Here is a 19636-nt window from a genome sequence, read left to right on the forward strand (position 1 = left end):
AAGAGTTTGTCCATTTACCAGACGACCAGGTACCCTGGTACAGGAACATACGGATGTGTCCATCTGCCTGCCCAACAGCCCGCACTGGCCATGCCGACACCTGCGGTTCGGATCAGCTAGACTAAAATCCACACGTCGTTAGAGATGCCATGACGACCTAGACAACGGGAAGCACTTCTGTACAAATATACACACTGAACATTTCCACACCAATCTACACGAAGAACATACTCAGTGCTCTGACGTAGGCGACAGGCATATTCACGGACGTGCATCTTTATTATTTTTACATAGGCTTTCAGAATGCAGAAACGCAAGACGCATCATGAGCTCATTTATAACGCTTGCTCACGCTTCTCTTGAAACCCATTACCACCATAGAGGTATAATGGAAACACGATACTGGTCATGGAAATATATGCTATTATAACCTAAAAGCACCTATGCACCAAACGGACTAATTATGCACCAGGCCCAAGTAGGCCTCAACCAAGAGCTCCTGTGGACATTAACAAAGCACGAGTCAGGTTGCTGATCCTGCAGAAAGAACCCAGTGGAGCAACCAGCCAAGGTCGTAATGTTGCAAACTCACATTCCAAGAACAAATCCTCAAAGGCACGATGTTGCAACCTCGCACTCCGCGCACCAACGTTAAAGTCACGCCGGCAAATTAAACCAGACGCGCAGTAGAAAAAGCAATATTAATTGTGCAGAATTCTGCCTCTTTCACGGTCCCTCCCCACGTGACCAAGCCGAACCTGACGAGATGCCAAAGCCCAGGAGAAAAAAGGCGTCTGGGTCCCTCGCTACGAGACACAGGCCAATACACTTGAAAGGCTCAATGGACATCTGCTACAGTGGGAGCGGTCAGCCTTCCACCTATGAATAAATCCTCACATTGTCTGCACGTACCCATATTGAAACATTGTTGCAATCACAGGTACACCGAGAGCTGGGAACAACGGTGGTCCCAGGCTGGGAAGCTCACGGGTGCACCAATCAGAACATGGGGCCCTTATCTCAGACGTCAGTAACATTAGCCAATCCTCAGGAGTCTTCATGTAACAATTCTTATGTATCTAATTGTAGGGACAACCCAGATATACCACCTGACTACACCTTGTCCACTAATATCATTCTCTATATGTGTACTATACTAACCCTACCACTCGAGCAACCAATTAAGAGTGGCGATAGGTTTTTTGCTAACTTTTTGAAGTGACGCAAGTAGCGCGTCATAATGCAGTAAAAAGGGCCTGCGAGCCCCACGATTGTGTGTGTGTCAGGACGAACGCGTGCGCTCCTTGACCCATCCCTGCCGTTTTGTATAAATAAACAGCAGAGTCACCTTGCTCCTTGTGTGTGTCTCATACTCTATCTCATCTGGGATATACGGGAGGAGTTGGGGCCTCCCTGCCCGGAGGTCTGCGGACGGCCCGGCCGACCCCGGCAGAATTTCCCCCCGGCAGAATTTCCCCCCTGGTTACAGATTACATTACAGTATGAAGGTTACAGAATACAAAAGCAGGGTAGAGTGAATAGAGCAGAGAGTACATACATGTAAGGATCTGAAAGGTAAAATTATATTATAGTGAATCGAATACATGGAGGGTGGACCACATTAGTTCTTACTGAGTAGCCACGAGATAACACTTCTCGTGAAGTTGGCAAATTTTTGGATAGTTTTAATGTCCGAGGGGAGGGAGTTCCACAACTGAGCAGCCAGGACTGTGAAACTAGACCCGCCTGCTCTCTTTAGATTATATCTAGGGACCACTAGACAGGAGGTGTTGGACGATCTGGTAGTTCGTGTGAAGGATCTCATAGTGAATTTATCCATTGAGGTACGGAGGGGCTGTGTGGTTCAGTGCTTTGTGGGTGAGACATAGAGTTTTGAGATCAATATTTTCTTGTATCGAGAGCCATGTACACTGTTACCTGGTAGCTGAGATATGCTCTCTTCTTGGTATATTTAAGGCAGCTCTAAGAGCATTATTCTGCAAAATCTGTAGTTTGTTGAGTACAGTCTTATTGGCACCTAAGTAGAGGCCATTACAGTAGTCCAGTTTGGACTGTATGAGTGCTCTGGCTAGAATTAGACAACTTTCAGTTGAAAGCAGGGTTCTGCAGGCCCTCATCACCTTGCCTGTATAATCAGTAGATGAGGCGGTCATGTTTACTTGTTTGGTTAAGTTGGAAGTAGCGTTGAGATAAAAGCCTAACGTTTTTACATCTTTACCAATAGGGATGTTGTTCCCATCTATATTGATGGAGGTGTAGTTGGGACTTAGTTTATTTAAATTAAATGAAGAGCCAACTAGGAGGAGTTCTGTTTTGTTGTCATTCAGGTAGAGGCCCTGGACGGCCATCCAGGCCTGAATGATTGTGTAGATTTCGTTCAAACAATGAACATCTAGGTCGTAGGAGCCTGTCAGGGGTAGGAGTATCTGGGTTTCATCTGCATAGTTTGTATAGGTGACACCCAGACGGTCCAATTTATCAAACAACGGCTTTGAAAAGATGTTATACAAAGTAGGCGAGATGCAAGAACCTTGGGATACGCCACAAGTGATAGGTATGGGGTCAGCGGCTGCCAAAGGTGAGAAGACCTGCATAGTTCTATTATTGAGGAACGATTGAATCCAGGTGATGGCGGACCTGGAGAAGTGAGCTGCCATGGCGAGGTGATCACAAAGTACCTTGTGGTCGACAAGGTTGAATGCCGCCGACAGGTCAAGGAGGAGAAGGATGGCAATGCCTCCTTTATCTTTAATTTTGTCAATCTGGCTTTTGAGGTCAACAAGGGTGGTTTCTGTCCCGTGTTGAGGTCTGAAGCCAGATCGTCGTGTTCCCAAGAGTTTATTAGTCTCTAGATAGTCTTAGATTTGCAGGTACGCCACCCTATCTAGGATTTTTAATGTGTGTGTGATGTGGTACATGAAAGCCAGGAGAGTCAAGTGTCGATAGAAATTCAGAAAGACATCTGGTTAAGTTGCTTATTTTATAACGCACATTATCATCAGCATACCGGCTGCACAGTCTCAGGCTGCTGGTCTTCCTCTGCTGATCAGATGCTTCCTCCGGGGCGTTCATAAAAGTGGACGTTCCCTCGTTCTGCAGCCTACTTTAGGGTGAGGAGAAGCATACCCGGGTAGAGCTTCCTTCTATCTCTGCCAGATCTCGGGTCATCAATGAGTGAAGGTGAGTCCTCACCGCGAGATGTGTCTCAACACCCCAATCTGGGATGGGTGAGGACCCATCCTCCCAGGCGCCGGCAGTGCCGTGGGCGTGACAACACCTCAGCCCCATAACCCAGCTACAGCGGTGTCCCCCCCTGTCCAGGAGGGGTGAACAGGGGGAAGACCAGGCCTGCAGTCTCCCCTACCCACAGCCTCCGCTCTTTTCCTCAGGGATCGGCTGCCATCTTACAGCAGCGCAAAGTGGGTGAGGCTCCGGTCGCCTGGGCTCGAGTCCTGCTGATTAAGGCCGGGAGCCACCTTGTCTCCCAACTCCTGAAAAGCTCGCCAGGGTCGTGGGGAAGGGAGCCGTCATTTTGGGCGCAGATTCCACCTCTTTTCATGTGGTTGCCGGGCTAGGTCCAGGAGCCATCAAGGAGCCATACTTCTCGCTCCGGCTCCTAGCCACACCAAATAACCATTCTTAAGAAAGAGTTTCCTTTTTGCTGTTTGCCTCCCATAGACATATATGGGACACGATTTCAATGGATTGCCTTTCTCCAACAGATTCCTCATCTGATAGAAATCCTGATCCACCTATGCCGCCCGGAAAATTCTTCGACGGGGGGGATAGTGGACCTCGAGTCGACCGTCGATCCATCTAGCTTGGTGCTCAAAAGTCAGCTCCGGACGTGACGTCGGCTGTCGTATATATACAACGGCACTACCTCCCGTACCTCAGTTCCTTTTTTCTGCGCACTCGACACACTGCTCAGGAGGAACATAGTGTTGTTGACTCAGCACGGTTCATGACACCGAAGGGTGTACGTTGTATGATAAGATTAATCCAAAGTCTGTGTGTGAGCAGGCTACCAAGCTCACAATGGGCCGAATGCCGTCAAAATCACCTGTGCGGTTGACCGTTCGGTCCTCTGAGGCCAAAACTGAGGCATCTACCCCTGAAAAAAAGAAAGACATTTGCGCAAGACGAAGAAGCAGTCCCACTCAAGGAGCCATTTTTCCTCGTCATCTTCTCATAAAAAGAAAAGGCGTCACCGACGAGACTTAGACTCTTCATCAGAGAGGTAAGTCGTTGGCCATTCACCTCGTAAGGAGTGGGAAGAATTTAAATCGTAAATGCTTGTGATTTCCGAAGAACAGGCAGCAGTAGGTGCGGGTGGGCCCCCAAGCAGCAAGCCCCGGTGGCTGCAGCGGCACTCAGTACTCCTGACGCCATGTAGACACCTTTACCGACTCCATCGGCATCAGGAGAGCCTTTGGGTTCGGCACCGAAAAAGGCACTAAAACCCTTGAAGCTGGGACTTCCCGTGATCCTCAGGGAATGGGAGCTTCCGACGCCCCTTCGGTGTCCAAGCCTCACTCGATGCTGATGGCCACCCCATCGACGATGAAGGATAAGCCCTTGACGCCGACCATCAATTTCTCTCAGACCAATTTCTTCGATTTTTGGTGCAGATGGTGGAGACGATCAAGGAGATGTCGACCCTATATATGCAGAGGCTGGTGACGTTGACTATTTCGATGACCAGGCAGACCTCCTGGCTTTGGCACAACGGCTGCATTGCGCTAGCAGGCTGGATACATCCCCTTATGTATAATTGCAACAGGCTTCGCTGTACACACATGCCCATGTGAAATGTAGTGCACTAGTGGACAGGGTGGTCGACACACTGGGGCTGAATGCTTCAGTAGTTCCGATCCAGGGATACGACCTGACTGACATCTTGGATGAGCTTCTTTGATGCTACTGAACGCCACATGCCACTGAACCCGGCTATCGCCGATCCTGTTGCCTCCTTGTGGCCACATCCCTGTTCCATACTTCCGGTCAGCTCCACTATGACCGGGAAATACAGGCCGGCAAGAGAAGACCTGTCATTTTTCTCTTCTCACCCTTCTCTGGAAGGTCTTGTCGTACAGGCAGCCACAATGTCCACCAGGGCAGATTCCTCCACCTCAATCCATCCTGATAGGGAGGGCAAGAGACTGGATGCAATAGCTAAAAAGGTCTTCACATCTGGCAGCATGAACTTGAAAGCAACTAACGTAGCTTGTGGGTTTGCCAAGTATTCTTCTGTCCTCTGGAAGGCGGTAGAACAAGTAACCCAATATATCCCCGAAGGGGAGCTACGAGAAGGTTTCAGGCAGCTGGTGGAAGATAGGAAGGAGGTGGCAAGGCAGTCACTGCAAATGGGCCTGGACATGGCTGACAGCGTGGGCCGTTCAATGGGATCGGCTGTGATACTGATGAGACAGGCCTATCTACGCTCTTCAGGCTTTTCGGCAAATGTCCAGAATAAATTACTGGACATGCCCTTCGGGGGAATTTTCGGTCAGAAGGCCGACAACTCGCTAGAAAAATGTAAGGTGTCAAAGATTGACGCAAAATCGATGGGCCTAGCTGCACAGCCAGCCAAGCCTGCCTTCACCTTCACCTCTAGGGGCAGATGCCACAGGTGTTACATGCCTTACGGCAGGAAGGCACAACTCCTGCAAGTCAGGCAGGGGCAGAAGCATTTCTCGTGCTCTGGGATGGGCAGGAGGGCTTCCAGAGGCCAGCCGGCAGCAGCAGTGGTGGGGGCAGCTCTGCCCACTAAGCCGCTTTGATTTTACTTGTTGGTGGACGGCTGTCAGAGCATTGGCCCCAATGGCGGGAGAAAACCCCCGACACCTGGGTCCTGAACCTCGTGCGGTGGGGTTGTCTGCCCTTTTTAAGGAAACCTCCGGACAGACCTCCACCACCTAGAAGCCAACCGGGACAAGAGCTCCAGGATGAACTGCAAGCCCTGTCATTGAAGGGGGCAATTGAAAAGCTACCGCCTGAGCAGAGTAGGTCGGGCTGGTATTCCCAGTATTTCCTGGTACCCAAGAAGGGAGGAGGTCTCCGTCCCATCCTGGACCTCAGGACCTTGAACAAGTTCCTAAGGAAAGACAAGTTCAAGTGGGTGACGTTGAGAGAAATTCTCCACGCTCTCGAATTGTAGGACTGGCTGATATCAATAGATCTGCAGGACCCTTGTTTCCATGTGCTGATACCTCGCAAGCACAGGAAGTTCCTGAGGTTCCTCATAGGGGAGGGACAAGCACTATCAGTTCAAGGTGCTTCCCTTTGGGTTGACCTCAGCTCCAAGGGTCTTCACCAAGCTCATGGCGGTAGTCGCGGTTCACCGCCGGAGATCCGGTGTCCACATATTCCTGTACCCGGACGACTGGTTGATCCGAGGGAAGTCAGCAGAGTGGATTTTGTCCCACCTAGAGGACACATGTTCACTACCCCACAGGCTGGGCTGCTCCATGAACTTGACGAAGTCCCATGTGACACTGGTCCAGAGGCTCCAGTTCATCTGAGAAGTCCTAGACACCCAGGTAGGGACAGCCTTCCCTGCCGAGGGGAGAGTCAACAGTATTGTGCAGATGGTGAACCTGTTCCGGGACCACACCACCTTACCAGCAGCTTCCTTCCTCCGCCTCTTAGGCCTCATGGCATCCTGTGTTTTTCTGGTGCCAGACGCCAGGCTGCAAATGAGATCTCTGCAAGGGCTCCTATGAGGCCAGAGGTCCCAGTAACTTGGAACCCTCACGGATTCCCTTAGGGTGTCCAGGTCAGTGGTCAACGACCTTGGTCAGTGGGCTGGCAGCAGATATCTGATGGCGGGGAAACCTTTCTGGCCTCTGTGGCCTCAGGCCTGAGTGATCATGAATGCGTCTCTCAAGGTTTGGGACGCTCACTGTGAGGATTTGTAGGTGAACAGCCTTTGGTCTGCAATGGAAGTCAGGTAGCACATCAACAGGCTGGAGTTACAAGCCATCAGGTTGGCCCTGAGAGCTTTTGGCCCATCTCAGGGAAAGCATATCCTGATTCTGACAGACAATACTGTGGCCATACACTACCTGAACAAGCAGGTTGGTGTGTGCTCCCTCCCCCTCTGCAGGGAGGCGATGCAGCTGTGGTTCTGGCAATTGCAGAACCGGATCTCAGTCTCCGCAGTTCATCTGGCGGGGAAGGAGGAAAGTTATGCGGACGCTCTGAACAGGAAGAGCACTGTCTCACAGGAGTGGGAAGTGTGCCAGGATTTCCTAGAGGAGATCCTCTTTCTCTGGGGTACCCCATTAATAGACCTGTTTGCCACAGAGTCCAACCGGAAGTGCATACAGTTTTGCTCAAGGGAATTCCCAGTGAACAGTGCACTAGGGGATGCGTTTCTGGTGGATTGGATCTTCCCTTTCCACTACGCCTTCCCTCCGATTCCTGTCATCCCTTGGGTTATAAGGAGCCGGGAAGAGGTTTCGAGCAGCCATGTTCTTGATCGCCCTGGACTGGGCGAGGAGGACCTTCTGGATCCGACCATCTGCTCACCTCTCCGGTTGCCTCGTCGTCTGGATCTCCTTATCCAGTCGGAAGGTCAGGAGCTCCACCCGTACCTGGAATCCCTCAACTTACACGCATGGGTCTTGAGAGTATGAGGCATTTCTAGCTGTACGCAGACCATCAGCGGGATCCCTGTATGCGTGCAGGTGGAGAAGATTTGAGGCCTGGTTCAGGGAGCGTGAGATTTACCCTATCTCTTGCCCCACTACTACAGTGATGGTGCCTTCTCTCACTGGCCTCAGCAGACCTTCAGGTTACCACAGTCAAAGGATATTTGGTGGCCTTGTCTGTGTTCAAGAGGTCCCTGGATCAAGGTTCATTTTTTTACGATCCTGGTTATGGCCCAATTCCTGAAAGGCCTCATGAATAAGTTTCTGCTAACTCCCTTTCTTGTCCCAGATTGGAATTTAAATCTGGTTTTGTCTTTCTTGATGGCGGCTCTTTGAACCCATGCACTCATGTTCTTTGCGGCTGCTCACTCTAAAGACAGCCTTCTTGGTTTCAATTATGTATATTAGGCGTGTCAGCGAATTGCAGGCCCTTTGCTGTAAACGCCAATTTTTGCGGTTCTTTCGTGAGGAGGTCTCGCTCAAATAAAGGTTGGGGTTCCTGCTGAAGGTGGTAGCTTGAGTTTCACCTTTCACAAGCCATAGACATGCTGGTCTTTTACCCATCTCTGTACCCTTCGAAGGAATGAGGAGCACTTTCATTGGTTGGATCCCAAAAGGGCCTTGCGTTTTAACATTGTAAGGACGTCAGAATTTCGGAAGACTGATCAATTATTTGTGGCCTACTCTCTAGCCAGGAAAGGTCTGGCTGTAACCAAGGAGATGCTATCCCAGTGGATTATCTTATGCATTGCAGAATGCTATCAGTCCGAAGGCAGGGAGATGTCTCCTGACAGCATGGCGCACTCAACCAGAGGGGTTTCCCCGTCTACAGCCTTACAAAGGGGTGGGCCAGGGGGGACATTTGTGGAGCGGGAACATGGTCTTTACTCCATACGTTTACGGGCTACTAAAGTCTGGATGTCGCTCATGGGGCTGACGTGCGCGTTGGCAGGGCAGCGCTACAAAATGTGTTACTGTGAACTTTCTGCCCGCCTCCATTGTTCAACTGCTTGGGGAGTCTATGAGATAAGGAATCTGCAGGAGAAAGGCAATCCATTCAAGGAGAAGTTACCATAATGTTCTTTCTATGCATTCTTCTCCCGCAGATTTCTCATCTCCCCTGGCAGTTGGTGCGTGTCTATCTTGTTGAGCTGGCACCTGGTGATGGGCCTGTAGTGACTGTTTTCTGTGTGCCAAGCAGCATGTCTTTTTCAATCAATTTAAAAAAATTAAAATAAATTGTTCTTGATTCTGGCTACCGAAGCAGTCTTTCCACTAAGGTGTTTTTATCCCGTTGGGATACTTGTTGTTAACCTCTTATTGGCTGTTTAGCCTTCTTCTATCGCTATTTTCCTATTTTCGAGCACAGGGAAAAAAGGGGGAACTGAGCTACACGGCGTGGTGAAGTGGTATATATACGACGGCAAAAGTCAAGTCTGCAGGCAACGATCAAACACTGAGCAAGACGGATCAATGACCGAGTCAAGATCCACTACTCCCCCAGACGAAGAATTTTCGGAGCAGCAGAGCTGGATGAGGATATCTATCAGATGAGTAATCTGCGGGAGAAGAATCTATAGAAAGAACATTACGATAAGTAATTTCTCCTTGTTGTGCTTTGTTTGGACCCTTTCCTAACCTTTTGGAGGAAAGTAAAGCCTGATGGTTTACTTTCCCTGCCTTTTTGCTCATTCTTGTGGGGAAAGTGATGATTCCCTAAAACTATCAGTACTGAGAAACCATGGGGCTCATTACAAGTTCGGTGGTATATGGTAAAAGTGTTGGTATAGGAATTTCTGCCACATTTACCGTACTGCTGAATCATGAGTCGACAGTAATAACGTCCGCGTTAATACCAGTAATGGAGTCGGCTGAAAATTAGTCGATGTTAATAATGTTGAGATTCCAGAATGGTATTATCGTTGTATTACGAGTTGGGATACAACAGTAAAACCATCAAAAACGCTGGTAATACCACCCAAAACACTGTGCAGTTACCTCCACCTGAAAAGGGGGAGGTAAATGCAGATAGGTGTCAGAAATGAAGCCACAGGTGCACCCAAGAAGGCTACATAAGGCACACGCCTTCCCCAAAACACACTTCCGAACACCATGCTGCTATTCGCTATTGGGGAATGGTACATGGAGCTGCTCAGGCTGTACAACCATGTACATAGGCAGGGAGAATAACCCACAGGAGGTGACGGCTTGCCAGGCGAGCACTCATACGCAGGGTCAGGGCCACGCCTTGGATCTACACAGACACCAAGCTGTTAACCCTCACGAACTGGGACACCATAGGTGAGCTGCTAACCCTAATCCAGGTGGATTTAGAGAGCAGAATTAACTTCAGAACAGCTGTGCCCATGGTACTCAAGCTAGTGTCCATCCTGCAATTCCTGGGCACTGGCACCTTCCAGCACTCTGGGGCCATGCTGCACGGCATTGCACAGCCTACATTCTCCATCATGCTTGCCGGGTGCTGAACGCCGTCCTGCGCCATATGTCCCGATACATCTTCCTACCCAGGACGCAGGGCCATGTGCATGCCATGAAGGCACAGTTCTGTGATGTGGTGCACATGCAAAATCTTATGGGTGCAGTTGACTGTATCCCCATGTCGTTGGTGGCCCCAAAGGCACATGAGGAGGTGTACTGAAACAAGAAGCACTTCCACTCCCTTAACATCTAGGTCAATTGCGATCCTGACCTCCACATTACACACTGCTGTGCCCGCTTCCCAGGATCCACCCACAACGCTATGATCCTGAGCAATAGTACACTGCCAGGATACATGGATAGGCACAGAGGGCAACGAATGTGGATTGTGGGTGAGTACAAGTGCCGACACACAATTGCAATTTTACTGCATCACAGAATAGTAATGGGAAGGGGGGGGGGTTGCATAACAACTACAAAAATATGCATGCTGTGTACAGGCATGACCTGACCTTACACCGCACAGATGACATCATACAACCCACAGGACTAGGACATGATGATAACAATGATTACATGAAAGCACTTTGCCCAGACAGCCTACCAACATACACATGACTCCAGGTACTACAATGCAACATAGCACATCCCTGTACATTGATCCACAAAGTGCAACACAGCACCAATGAAAGGTAACACTGGCAGTAGTCAAGCCATGTACACAGGAATGTGACACCATCATGTCACAGATACAATAGACATAATCATGCTGAGGTACAACTGACCACCCATCAGGGTACATGCATGAGAGCAACACACAGGCCCAAAAAAGGAACCATGGCATGAGGCCATTGCAAACATAGACCCAGAATAAGCCTACTGCTGGCAGTGACCTGGGTGCAGGGGTGACACGACAATCAAATAATAATTGATTTCACATACCACAAGTATAGTGATTTCAAGACATGTAACCTGGAATGGATGCAAAGAATGTACATCTACATGCTGTAGTAAATGGCAACATATATGCAATTCCCTGTGACTGCCACCTATGACATGTGTCCTTGCAGATGACTCTGTTTACCCCCAGATACCATGGCTCATGAAACCTGTGCATGATCCCCAGATGCCACAGGAGGTGGCCTACAATGAGTGAGGCTCATGTCCGGACCAGGCTCTGCAGAGAGCGGACCTTCGTCCTCTTGAAGGCCTGTTTCCGCTGCCTGGACCGGACTGAAAGTGCACGAATGTATGGGCCTTACAAAGTGGGAAAAGTCGTGCTACCCTGCCCCATGCTGCACAACATGTGCCTCAGGAGGCATGTCCCTCTCCCTGTGAGGTGGACATTCAACCCCCTGATGAGGCGGACACACTGCCTGTGGGCGAAGCACTGGCATGCGGTGTGCGGGAAGAGATCAGAGACTCACAAATGATCCATCAGGAACGATTGGACAATTTTTTCTGAAACATTTACTTACTACATTTTATGCACCAATGTTAATACTGACACATGAATATAACACCACCTGAACACAAAAATTAATGTCCTTGCATTGCTTTGAATGAACTCATGTTTAATATGTAAATGTGCAGACACCACCACCTTCCCCCTCCCCACAACACCATCCCCAACCCAAACCCCCCTACCCTACAACACCATCCCCAACTCACCCTTGTGCCGATCTCCAAATGTCAAGTCACTTGCGTGGGTGGCCGCTTCCCTTTACTGGCGTCACCCAACCCCTGTGAGGCTAGAATGCACCCCAAGCTCCACCTCAGGGTGCTGAGCATTGAGGCATATGTGGGGCGATGGAACTGGATTGCTCAGACCCTGTACCCTGTATGTGTTGCATGCTCAACTGCATGTTTGCCTGCATGGCCTCGGCAAAGGCTGAGATGCCTACAGTTCATTCTGCCTGTAGACAGTCAAGGCAGCAGATGTTGCAGCCGCCTGACGTCGGTCACAGTCCATAGCCCGCACAATCCTGCATGTGGCACCCTGGATGGCCTGTAGGTAGTTGACCTGCGTGTCAGCAAGGTCCTCCAGGTGCACCTGGCGTTGTTCGATTGCCGCAAGCCTCCCGGCATGGGGAATGGATTGAGGGCTATGAGGAGGACTGGGGAAGAAGCAGTGACCCATAGGACCTGAAGTCCAAGTCACCCTCTGATACCTGGCCCTGCTGCCCATGATGATGGGCCTGTTGGATGCTCAAAACCACAGTGCCTCCTGCATGCCTGCCAGCATCTGGCTCACTCATCATGTCCACATTGGCTGGCCATTGCGGGGCAGTTGTAGGTGCCATGGGTGCAGTTCCTGTGGATGTGCCCCCATCACTGGCAATTGGTGCAGTGCATGCACTGGCATGGGCAGGTGTGGTGCTGCTGTACCCTGGTGTTGCATGCCGCCCCTTTCACCTGCCCTTCCCATCGCTTGGCTTTTAAGGGTGGTAGTAGAGGGTTTCGCCCTGGAGACCTGACTCTGGGATGACGATGAGCCTTCCCCCTCCGTCTCCTCTTGCTCCTGAATCGCTGCGACCCTATAGGGGGACCTTTGATACACTGTCAGTCATCATGCATACCTATATGTTAGCTTGCTAGTCACACCTGCTAATTAGTGGAGTGACATCCCACACATGTAGATAGAGGAGTATGTTTTTTTAGGGGCCATTCCATATAACCACGACAAAGTGGGCATAGTTGCTGCTGGGGGTGTACACCCCATAGGCAGGTGCACTTTGCCCCTTCTGCTGCCAAGACGGCCTCCTGTCTATACAGTTGGGCTGTGGGTCCACGTGGACTTTCTCAGGACACATGGGTGCTGCACATGCAAGTTCGTACAGCTGTGCATGATTACATGCACAGTGTACAGCCCACCCCTGCATGCAGTCACAGCATTGGCCCTGGCAGTGCACGGGGAATTACCAGCTGGTCCTAGGCACATTGTAAAAATAACCAAATAGCCAATACAGAAAAAGGTACAAAGTATCTTAACAGCACTTCTCTGTAAAATGATGTGTGCAATTGTAACAGCACGAGAAATTCACAAAGGGAGTCATAAGGTGGAAATTCCGTCGGGCGGATTTACCGTTAACGCTGTGGTGGCCAGCGTAATTACCACCATATTACAACCTGTCAGGAGCACGCAGATACCATTGACAGTAACAGTAAATGCATCCGGCGGAATTTCTGCAGCAACAGGTCCGCCAATATTAATCCCGCCCAAATACGGCAGATTACCGTTAAAGCAGGTGACTATATGCTAATTACACTGGTGGGATTACCGTCGGTGGAAACAGCGTCTTCCCTGCAACAGGAAGCATCTTGTTGGCCATCTTGAAAAACTCAATCCAATCTGTATCCAACACTTCCTGTAGCCAAACCCAGCAACAGGACACAGGAACCATGTCCCAGGACATATCAAAAGGCAAGATGCCTGAACACAGGCTGGGAAAGACCAAATTCAGTGAGGGTAAACTGTAGGTCCTCACTGATGAGATGGTGGGCCATTTAGATGAATTACACGGCACGCGCCACCGCAAAACATCAGGGCAGTGCAAGTCAGGAATCTGAGCATCCATCAGCCAGAAAGTGACAGCACTGGGCATGGCAAGACTGTCGCAAGCAATGGAATTTCCTCAGCCTCCTCTCACAACACTGACAGGTGTCACTGGCCACACGAGGCAGCACCACAGAGCCCCTTACTCTGACCCTATGGGTCAGCTCCAGCCTCCACATGGAGGGGATCGAGGGAGTCGATGGAGCGAAGGCTGGTGCAAGCAGCCAAGAACAAGCTGGTTAGTTTGAATCCCCCAACCCTGGCAAAGCTTAGGGTAAATTACCAACCAAAGTATGTGTCTCTTAGCTCAGATGGGCCCAATGGACAGGATAAGATGTCAGGACATGGCCATGTATAAGGTGACCCCACCCAATGCATATCCACGCAGAGCCATTTACAGGCATGGGTGATCCAGCCAGTTGCCCGGGGCGCCACAACAGTCCTACATGCACACCAGGTGTGTGGTGCACAGAATATCATTATTTGTCTACCATGTTTTGGTATTTTTACTAGTGCACTTTGGAATTCACTGCAAATGGCTACTAAGGGTGGCTAGCACCTTAAGATGGTTGTACCACAGGGTCTTCGCATGTCCTTTGGCCATATTGTCCTTTGGCCTTCTTTCTGCCATCTCAGGTCAGGAAATGCCTTATATGGAATGCTCTTTCCCGTGGAAAGCTGTGGCTTTTGCAGGCAAACATTTTCGAAAAGTCTTTAACTCCTCCACTCGTCTTATGTTTTCTTTCCCTCCTCATACTTCTATTTCAACCCATCTTCATTCTGCCTCTCTTCTTTCTTTCGAAAATCGATTTTTATTTCATTTTATTTGCATTGTGCACAATATCTCCATAGACTCCCCTCTTCCTATCTCTCTGCTCTTGTCTGCTTTTGTACCCCCACTCGTTCCTTGAATTCACAGCATCTCTACCATCTTTCTGTTCCCAAACCTCCTCGTGCTTTATCCCGTTTTTGCTCCTTTTCACTGCTTGCCCCAAACCTCTCGAACTCCCTTCTTCTTTCTATTTCCTCACCCCTTTCTTTTCAACTATTCCGTACTGCCTTGAAAACCCATTTACTCACGCTACCATATTGCATGTACTCTGTTGATTTCTATGTTACCATTTCTGTGTTACTACTTTTAACGCATTTTAATGTGTAGCGCTTTGGCGAAAGTGCTATATTAAATTCAGTAACTCAAATCAAATGAATTCACATTTGGGCGCCTAAATGTCTGTGGCTAGGCAGATATTGTGGCCAGTCGTTGTTCATGATTGGATAGCCACTGCCTGTTTGAATGGTGCATATCCTTACTATTGCTGGGCTTGGGCATGCCCCCAGCCTGAATCTTGGATTAAGGGCGGGCTCCTGAAGGTATTTGACAGTTAATCGTTGGAGCCATGTCCTCTATGAAAAAGAGCAGCCCACTGACGACCTGAGGATGACCCCTGCAGCAGACTGTCTCATATGCCTGATCTCAAGAAGACCCTTGTTGGTACTTCGAACCCTGGACCGGTAAGAACAACCAGTCTCGCCCCCTTTTTGGGATGTTCTGCACCTTCTGTGCCTTTGCAAGTGCTCCTGGACTAACCGATGAACTGGGCATGTCTCTCCTGGGCTTCCTTGCTGCAGCCTTGCTTTTCTGAGTGCATCCTTGGAACCTAGATGATCTTCAGCTTGTGTTACAGGACACCAACTTCTGCATTTTCAGTCTTCTTGCATGTACGGAAGGTTTCCCTCGTGCCATAACTTTTGGTGCATCATTATCCCATGATAAAGACCCCTCCCCCTATCTATAAGTCTATAACAAAATGTTATAGATCTTCAGGAGCATTTAAGTGCTGTACCGAAACATATCTGGGGTCTTTTTACAATTAATTAGATAATATATGTTTCCAAAGTCAGTAAACAGCAGTATTTCTTTAAAATGTGTACAACTTTCAGGCTTTCTTGTGTGTATTTTATAATATAACATTGAGGGTCTTCATTAGCATCTAGGTTCATAATTGATTTCATTTTTGATGTAACCAGTTCCTCTCTATTCAACCCATCCACTTTCAGTATTTATTGATGTAAACTGTCAAGTTTGTATCCCTGTGCTAAAAACCTCGTACTCCTGATCACATTGATATTGTAACTGTTAAGAGTCGGTTCTATGTGATTACAGAGAATACATAACAGAAAATGCTTTTTCAGTGAAAACAATAACAGTGAAAAAATATCAAAAGTTCTTTTTTTTGGGTGGGGGGCATAAACCCTGGTTTATCTATGTACTAAAACCAACCCCCAACCCCATTCCCACCCGTTGGACCCCCTTAATCCAGCCCCATATGTATTTTTACAAATGTTCAATGTTTTTTTCTCTGTTTTTGTTTCTCTGTTATCTCAATTATCACTGGATACCGCTAGGGCCTACTCAGCACTCAGGTCAATTCCCATGGTAAAGTGTTTCTGGGATGAGCATGGTGGTAGAAGATGGTTTTTGCTGCTGTAGCTTTTCTTTTTTTTTATTTAATGCTTATGGCTAACTGAATTAAGCCTTTTGCATGTACAAAATACAATTAATTTAACATTTCATCATCAACTTATAGTAAAAACACCTCATTACAAAGTATAAAAACAATCCAATGCATCCATAGAAGATCATCTTTCCTATAGTGTTCATCATGATTTCATGTTCATGCGTGGGTTCCAAGGTATTTCTCACCCGTTTCCTGGACAACCTAATTTAGTAATAGGGTGCCCCCTAAGATTTTTGCTGTTTACTTATCCTATTGAGTAGTCAGGGCTGAATCTTCTCTCATACATGCATTGTTGCGGCAGTAATAACCAAGGATTCTGCCGCCATGATCGTAGACCAAAACTGGTCACATTAAATCGATCCTGGTGATGTACAGAAACATTCATACCCCTTTGAATACAAATATGCAGCCTTCTCACATGCAGTTAAAACATGTCTGCTAGTCTCTACACAATTCGCACACAACCAACATAATCTCCTTTCTCTATGTACCTTCTGCCACACACCCACATACTCCATCACTGGGAGGATGTTAAAGTGCGAGTACAGAATGAACCGTCTTAGTGTATGCGAACAGACTTTAGTCAAGTAACTACACGCCTTTTGATATTAAAATCTCTGTACTACAAACTCCCCATACCGTCTTTCCTTAGTGAGAGAGTCCATAGATCTAACTCTATCCTATGTATGTGATTTTGCCTTAGGTTTGTACGCATGGTTCCCAATCTAATCCTGTTCAAAAGAGGCCAGCCCAATATTTTCTAAATGGGTTTGCATGGCTGTAACTAGATCTCCACATGCTGAATTAGCTTTATGGAAGCACAATTGGGCCTCAAAGATAGATAGAATTCCAGGGGGGTACATAGACCCACCTGTATGCTTTATTTTTTAATACAATTTGCTACTGATCAATTTTCTCAAGGTATATAGTGATGTGAGACCCAGTTCCATTCTTATTGCCACAGTGGGTACTGCCATTGGCAATCCCAGAAGTGACCTAAGAATCTTCCCTTCCAAAGGATTCAGCCATCCCACATGCTTTTCTGTTATGGTCTCTAACCCATAGAGGGTACACGGGACAATCGCTTTTTGTACATTTCCAACAGCCCCTCTACCGTGTCTCGACCAGCTCTTTTAATAAAACCATTTACGCTTAGCCATCAACACATAACTTTTACTTTAATATAGGAATAGTATACAGAGGCTTGGGAGGCACTACAAAAAGGGAGACTTAGTAAGTGTAGGTCTTAACTACTTCTAATTTGGTTCCCCTAAAATGCCGTCTATTTGTGGCGGGGTGATGGCCTTTGGCCAAAATTTGCATCACTTTAGATTTTGTATGGTTGATCTTCAAATAATTGGTTTCAGCAAAGGAGGCCAAGATGTCTATGGCACGTTGCAGACCTAGTGGAGTATGGTGAAGTAAGACCGTATCATCTGTGTAGCTTTTCTTTACAGTTGCCTGTCAAAGACAAAGTGACTATTATTCAGGGCAGATCCAGTCATGGTAATCAGCATTTCTACATGTTCGGTATACCTAACGCAACATTCATATAAAAGTATCTAAGGATCATAATGCCATCTGAAGGTCTTAATGAGGTTTAATGGCAAGTACATAGTTCTAATGCCAAGTTATCTTGTTCAGGCAAGCTAGATTTTCTTCACCGTATGAGTGTAAATTCCTTACATACAGTAGTATGTGATAGAAAATACATTTTGACATTTTTTCAGTTTGAAAAGAACCCACTGATAAGAGAATTGGTCTGCTGGGAGGGACCTAAATGTAGTACTTGCAAAGCTCATAGGACCCCCCTTTGAGCCTATGCACAAGTCCAGCCTTAAACGCCTCACATATAAAACAGCTTTTATGGTGGCTATCACCTCCATAAGAATAGTCAGTGAACTACACGCTTTGTCAGTGCAAAATCCTTTCTTTATTATCTACAATGACAAACTGGTATTAAGAACGCAACCTAGGTTTTCACCTAAGTTCATTTGTAAGTTCCATGTCAATTAGTCCATCGAACTACCAGCTTTCGTTCAAAATCCATCAGGCTCAGCTGATAAAAAAACTCCATAGACTATATGTAAGGAGGGTGGTCCTTTACTACGTAAACAAGACCAGACCGCTTAGGAAAATAGAGCAACTGTTTGTCTTCATAGCACCGGGCAGGGAAGGAAACAACATTTCCAAAAACGCTTCTCCAGGTGGATAGTCTGATGCATCCAGCTCTGCTACTCTCCGTCAAATAAAACACTGCCTTTCACACCAAGAGCTCACGCCACCAGAGGTACAGGAGCTACCTTGGCCTTTATCGCAAACGTCCTACTGGAGGCCATTTGCAAAGTAGCTACATGAAGCTCTATACATACTTTTACTCAGCACTACTACATTGATACACATTCTGAAGCAGATTCCGAGGTGGGACAAGCAGTGCTGAAACATCTGTTTGTCACCGTACCTTCTCACAACCCACCACTTTTCTGGGCTTCATCTGTTATAAATCTGCCTTACTACACTTGTACTTACCCTATACTTCATGCAACCTCATGTCAGAAACTAAACAATCTGAGGGACCTCGATGCGTGAAGCACCATGGGTACAGTAGACGTCACACTAGGGTTAGTGTTACTGGCACGCCCTGTCGATGTCCCTTTTTGCGTTTCGAAAACAAAAACTGTAATACTCCAAAGCTACCACTAGATGTCGGACTATGCATAGGATGTGAATCTCAGTAGATACAAGCATCAGAAATACGATTACTGTGAGTAATGTCTCCCATATTCACTAAAGAAACTTTAAGGGAAGTTGTAGTTTCTTGTATGGTAATGTAATAAACAATGCAAAATTGAAAAAAAAGAAATTGCAGTTTTGTTTACCAACGCAAATGTAAGTTGCACCCCACCATACACCAATTTACTTTTGTCACTTTAATACATTGTTATCGTCCAATATTTATACAATATTCTGCTGCTTCCTGAGGCTAGTTTAACTTTTAGTCAGTGTAATAAAATAAATATAAAATGCGTTAAACATTTCCTTAATGTCTGAGTAACCCTCATTGTCCGCTTCTCTCTTATGTGTATATTTAATGATGAAGGGCCTGGTGATGCAGTGCTTGGAGCCCAAGCTATACCATTAACTTGCTGTTCTGTTTTCCCCAGTGATACCCACATTGTGCTGTCCACCTTCCACACATTGTTCAGTGCTGCTCTACCCAGCTGGCTCCAGAAAGCTTACACAACTGCCCAGGAGAGGGTGCAGCGAGCCATAAAGATGGATCAGGTATGTTTGAGGCTCAAGAGAGGGCCACTCATACTGAGGCTGGTTTTGACAGTGGAGTTTAAACTACATATTTAGTTATCACAGTCCTGTAGTCGGAAGTAGTCCAGGAGCTTTGCCTAGATACAGGTCTGACATTCTTGACAAGGATTATGTAGATCAAA

General features: G+C 47.6%; 1 protein-coding gene across 2 annotated transcripts in view; it reads left to right on the top strand.

The window, feature by feature from the left end:
- The window catches only part of UNC13D (unc-13 homolog D), a 2023528-nt gene that overhangs the window by 1092214 nt on the left and 911678 nt on the right, over nt 1–19636 (top strand). For both annotated transcript variants that reach the window (XM_069654742.1, XM_069654741.1), the window contains exon 21: nt 19355–19475. In XM_069654742.1, the coding sequence (XP_069510843.1) occupies nt 19355–19475 (121 nt within the window). The remainder of the gene's footprint in view (nt 1–19354; nt 19476–19636) is intronic.

This window comes from Ambystoma mexicanum, chromosome 3q, assembly GCF_040938575.1.
Source record: "Ambystoma mexicanum isolate Mex_15411 chromosome 3q, UKY_AmexF1_1, whole genome shotgun sequence".
Lineage (NCBI taxonomy): Eukaryota > Metazoa > Chordata > Amphibia > Caudata > Ambystomatidae > Ambystoma > Ambystoma mexicanum.